Here is a 6,000-nt window from a genome sequence, read left to right on the forward strand (position 1 = left end):
TACGGCGTGCTGAGTGACTCCAGCTAGGTCTCCTAAGCACCCAAATTGGGCGCACCCTCCTCGTGGTCATGATTCAGTGGGGTGCGTGGTTAGTTGCGCGTTGATTGTGGCGAGTAGCACGAGCCACCACATGCTGTGAGTCTCCGCGGTGTCATGCACAACGAGCTAGGTGATACTATGCACGCATTGGCGGTCTCAGAAGCGGACCTGCTTCAGAGACCTGTCCTCCACCACCCGGATTGAGGTTGAGTAACCGCACCACCACGAGGGCCTGCTAAGTAGTGGGAATTGGGTATTCCAAATTGGGAGAAAAGTTGATAAAATAGAAACTGAAAGAAAAGAAACTCTAATAAGAAAGGCCTGTTAAACTCAAACATATTTGGGTCTGTTATTGATGGAGGGCCAAGACCTCTATCAGCATCACAAACATGAAAATATGAAATCACGTGTCAGCTTGTGTGTTTCGCTGGGCTCGAATCGCAGTCTTCTGTCCAAACCTAGACTCTATGAGGTGAGCTACTGCGCAAGTGAATCACATTGGAATAAGTATGTACATGAAGGTGAGTCCCTTGTCAACTGAACCGAACTCGGAGGACATCTGTTAAGCCCAAAGTGAACTTCGGTTAGAACTCAAACACTGAGCGTGTGCAGCCTGATATTTGTAACCACGTGTCTTCTGAACGTGCAGTATGTGCAATCACCTGGAATTATTTGCTGGTCCACAAGGTGACAACGCTCACAATTGAGCTGTTGCTGTCACAAAGTAGCGCTCGAAGAAGATTTAATCGCCACTTAACTCATCAGGAGATACGCCTTTATACATCTTAAGTCTGAAGGACAATAAATAGTCCAGGATCTCATAGCAGTCGTTGTGCACATGCACCAACCACGTGTATGAGCCTACAGTCAAATTAAGTATACTTTGGAATATTCATGTTCTACTGTACGCATACGCTAAGCATTCATCGTGAGGTCATAATGCAATTTTTATTTTATTTGGAGTAATTGTGCAGCCCTTCACAAGAGTTTGTGCTATTGTGTTTTAGTCTGTAATGAGTTGTATGATTTGATTTATTGCACCCTATGCATCTGTTGTAGAAATGTGGCTGGAGCATTTCAGGCTTCACTGAGCAGGTGTCCTCTCAGATGTAGAATGGGTTGAGTATGTGAGTGTGTGCTCGTGTGCACGTGTATGTTTTTGAGCATGGATCACAGCAGGCAAAGAGGTGTGAGACATTTTTTTATCAAAGAGAGGCACTAGTCATACCCTCTGGTATGTGCAATGACTGCACCCCCTTCCTCTGGGCTCTGCACTGTAGTTAAATCCTAGACGCACCGCTAATGTGGAGTTTTTGTCCAAACTTACTCTCAGCTCAAATGATCAAGAATCCAAATGAGTTGCTAGATCACAGAAACTCACCAACTCATCCTTTTCCCCCTCCCCTCTCTCTCTGTCTCTCTCTGTCTGTCTCTCTCCACATTTGTTTTCTTGCAGGTGATCAAAGAACTCTGGAACTTTTTACAGTCACTGAAAAAGTAATGGCTGCTCTGCGCTCCCCGTCCCGTCCCGGTGAAGCAGAAGTCTGGGGTGAGCCAGTAACTGCACTTAAGCTGTGCAATCTGGCCTATTCCCCTCCTAACGTGATCCGTCTGCTCTTCTCTGATCTATTCTCTCAGTTTAATAAAGGGAAATATTTGCATTTACAGTAAAGCCCTTACAATGGAAGTGAATGGGGCAAGTTTATTAATGCTAAAATTAAATCACTAAAAAAGTATAGCAACAAGACGTAAACATTATACATTTGAATGTGATTTTATTGAGATAAAGTCACTTACTTACCTTTTCTGTGTTAAGTTATATCCAATACCGGGATTACAGAGTTTTGTTGTCATGGCAACAAAATTCTAATATTGAAAATAACAACACAGATAAGGTTAGTAGGCATTTTTATCACACTAAAATCATGTTATAATGTTTACGTATTGTAGCTATACTTTTGATACTGTGGGTGTTTTAGCATTTATAGACTTGCCCCATTCACTTCTATTGTAAGTGCCTCACTGTAACTGAGATTTTGAACCTTTTTCTTTCTTTTTTTTAATAAATGAGGGACAAGTCCAAATACATTTTTGTGGTAATCAACATTATGCCATAAATCCTGTTAATTGATCTTAACTTGTATTGAATCCTGAATATTCCTTAAAGAGTTCATCTCACAAAATCATGTCAAGAACATGTCCAGGTCATATTTCAACCCAAAACCAAAAGAAAGTTATAAGCCTAATTAATGACAATTCTCTCATCATTTACTCACCCTCATGCTATCCCAGATGTGTTTGACTTTCTTTCTTCTGCAGAACAAAAGATGAAGATTTGTAGAAGAATATCTCCGCTCTGTTGGTCCATACAATGCAAATGAATAGTGGTCAGAACTTTAAAGCTCCAGAAAGGACATAAAGGCAGTGTAAAAGTAATCCAGTGGTTAAATCCAGTGTATCATCTATTAATTATTATAGGCTGTTATAAAATAATCTGTTACAAAATGTTCAAATGATTGCATGAGCAAAATATAATGCATCTTATTTTGTCATTATGTGAAGGTTCGCTGCCCAACTCAATGAAAGAATGTGCACAACGCGCGTATGTCTGTTCTTCCTTCAGGTTACCGTAGTAATCTTAGTAATTATGCATTTTTTTGTGACTGTCTGAACTGTCTATTTTCAATGGTTGGTTTAACCATTGCGTTTTTAACACGGGTGTTAAGTTGAATTCATTTTTGAAGACGCTGCATTCTGTAGCTGTTTGAAACACTCGTAGCACGTTGAGTTCACTGCCACACGCCTGGTGAGTGTTTCTCCGCAAGTTTGGTGTCTTCTGAAGTGATGTGATAGGTTTGTGAGGCCTTGTCATTCTCCACTTTAACATTCTTCTTTTGTTTTTGGCCATTCACATTCTTCGCATTATCGCCACCTACTGGTTGTGGCTGGTGAAGGGTGGAGATTTATACTAAAAAAGGACTTTAATATTGATCTGTTTCTCACCCACACCTGTTATATACTGTAGGTACTGAAGACATGGATGAAACCACTGGAGTTTGTTGGATTACTCTTTTGCTGACTTTGTGTGCTTTTTTGGACCTTTTAAGTTCTGGTCACCATTCACTTGCATTGTATGGACCAACAGAGCTGAAATATTCTTCTAAAAATCTTAATTTATGTTCTGCAGAAGAAAGTCATACAAATCTGTGATGGCATGAGTGTGAGTAAATAATGAGAGATTTTTCATTTTTTGGGTGAACTATTGCTTTTTTTATTTACTTTTTTAATGAGATTAACCCTTAAATACTTGTAGAAAAATAGAAGAAAAGGCCATTGAACTGACATTGATTCATGGTTTTTCGTGAGGCCCCTCTGGGGAAAAAAAAGGTAAGGCTTGAAAGCATCTCAAGGAAAACCCTAGATCAACTTATGATGCCTTGATATCACTACGGTATAATAAAAAATACATCAAAATAAAAGCTCATTCTAAATTTACAGCTCACAATTCTTTATTTCGTTCTGACCGAATATTCCATCTAGCTTGCTGTATCCCGTGCCGCCCCTGGGGTCCCGTCCTGCTGCAATTCTAATAGCCTGTATAAAGTTTTCTATCATCTCAAGTGCTGTAGAAGCTCCAGTAAACGTTTACGCTTGAGAAGTATGGTCAGAAGATGCCTCGGAAAATGTGATTGTTAACCCGTGATTTAGGTCAGTTGGTATGACCACAAAAATGATATGTTTTGAAATCCAGCTTAGAGATATAGAAATATATATATGTTTTGTTTTTTTACGCTAAACTTTTATTTTTGTAGCGTGAATGAAATCCCTTATGCAGTTGATTTAAAAGTGGAATAGTCTGTCCTCCATCTGTTTTAATTCATTTGACACATGTTGTGTTAGTACAGATATGATATTTACAGCATGTCTGTACACCACACAAATGGTGCAACATGACAAAACTAGACTGCTCACATTTTAATCAGCAATGCTATCTAACACTGCGAGTGCACTGTGTCACTTGTTCATTGGCAGCAATTTGGTTTTGTCGCAGTATAGATTGGGTGTCTTGACTTGGATGGGAATTGTTATCTAGCTTTTGTTAATCCTTGAAATAAAGACTGTAACACAACCTGTGAGTTATAAGAGTGTGAAGTGGCCTGTGCTCGAGCTTTAATTCATCTCTGGATAAAGAGTTGCACCTTTAACTTTAAGGTGTTGTTATAGTGTATAGTTGCAGATGTGATTATGAAAAAAAAAAAAAAAATGTGTTCTTTTTATCATGTCTATGGTTTATTGCTTAATTCCAAAACTGTTTGAGGAAGAGTCTAAATGAGTGAATCTATCTTGGCAGATTTTCTCCATCTCCAGGGAAGAGCTCTCCCATTTCTCCTCCTGAATTTTCACCTGATTGTTTCTTAAAGAAGGAAAGTGTCATCATTGTCACTTCCCATTCTTGTCTGAAACTGAATAATTATAGTGTCAACCGAATGGAATGCATTGCCATTCCTATTTACACAGCTTATTTGTGGGAATATAGGCGCCGACATTGATGAACATTTTGGAATTCGGTCATATCCATACAGTGATGTGCACAGATCTAAGCTGCGGTGAAAGAATAAATAACACTTTTATTTTTTTTAAATAATTTATTTAGTATTTTATTTGCTTTTTAAAAAATTGTTGTGTGTGTATATATATATATATACTGTACATATTGTTTTTCTTTTTTTCCTTTATCACAAATAATAGCCTATTCTATTATATTTCTCAGAAAAATCACCATGGTAATACACTTGTTTATTTGTTTATTTTCAGACATGTTCTGTGATTAACTACATTTTAATTACTGTTATTGTGAGATTATTACAATTAATTAAAATTTTGTTTTATTTTACTATTTTAATTAAATTATTACAATTTCACCCCTTTTTCTGGGTGACCAAAGGGCAGCATTAGATTTGTGAATGAAAGGGGCAGGGGCCTGCTGCCCCCGTTCTGTGCACGTCACATTATCCATATACTTCACACTGAAACAGAAAGTTTTTTTTTTCAGGATTACAATGATGGGTTTGGGTTAGTATAAAGATTATTTGTTTATACTGTATGTTTTATCTCATGTAACAAACCCTTAACATACAGTTTATTTTACAAGAGTTTGTTAGACCTCCATGATTGTATCACTAATAAACAACATACATTATAGCATTTGGGTCATTTTGTATCAACTCACTCAGAGGTCCTTAGCTCAAAATGAGTTTATTTTTTCTGGTGAAAGGTATACAAATGGTGATGCAAAGCAAAATATTAAATGCCAAGGATAAATATTTACTGAGTATCAATTATTTTATAGTAGGGGTGTCAAAATAAACATTTTTGCTAATGATTTTGGAGCAAAACTACTGGTCAAAGAAATGACCATTGAAAGGTGGCAGCATCATTATTTATTTTATGTATTACACAAAGAAACATAAAATTTAACAATTAAAGGATAGTTCTTCCAAAAATGAAAATGTTCTCATCATTTAATCACCCTCATGCCATCCCAGATGTGTATGACTGACTGTCTTCTGCAGAACACAAAGATTTTTAGAAGAATTTCTCAGCTCTATTGGTCCATCCAATGCAAGTGAATGGGTGCCAACATTTCTAAGCTCCAAAATCCACATAAGGGCAACATAAAAGTAATCCAGACAACTCTAGTTGGTGATAAACAGATCAATATTTAATTCCTTTCTTGACTAAATTTCTCCCTGCTCAGTCGACCTCCACTTCACTTTCTTCTTCTTCTTCTTCTTCTTCTGTATTGGTGGTTCACAGTCTTAATGCATATCGCGCCTTACTGGGCAGGGAGGAGAATTTATGATGAAAAAGTATTGATCTGTTTCTCCCCCACACCTATCATGTCGTGTCTAAACACATGGAATAAACCACTGGAGTCTTATGTATTTCTTTTATGATGCC

At 37.5% G+C, this 6,000-nt stretch overlaps 1 protein-coding gene across 2 annotated transcripts in view; it reads left to right on the forward strand.

The window, feature by feature from the left end:
* Positions 1-5,228, forward strand: part of LOC127663005 (nucleophosmin-like) — a 56,345-nt gene extending 51,117 nt beyond the window's left edge. For both annotated transcript variants that reach the window (XM_052154382.1, XM_052154383.1), the window contains exon 11: positions 1,496-5,228. In XM_052154382.1, coding sequence (XP_052010342.1) covers positions 1,496-1,540 — 45 coding nt within the window. In that variant the 3' untranslated portion in view covers positions 1,541-5,228. The remainder of the gene's footprint in view (positions 1-1,495) is intronic.
* The last annotated feature ends 772 nt before the right edge of the window (positions 5,229-6,000 follow it).

The sequence above is a fragment of the Xyrauchen texanus genome, chromosome 23, assembly GCF_025860055.1.
Source record: "Xyrauchen texanus isolate HMW12.3.18 chromosome 23, RBS_HiC_50CHRs, whole genome shotgun sequence".
Classification (NCBI taxonomy): domain Eukaryota; kingdom Metazoa; phylum Chordata; class Actinopteri; order Cypriniformes; family Catostomidae; genus Xyrauchen; species Xyrauchen texanus.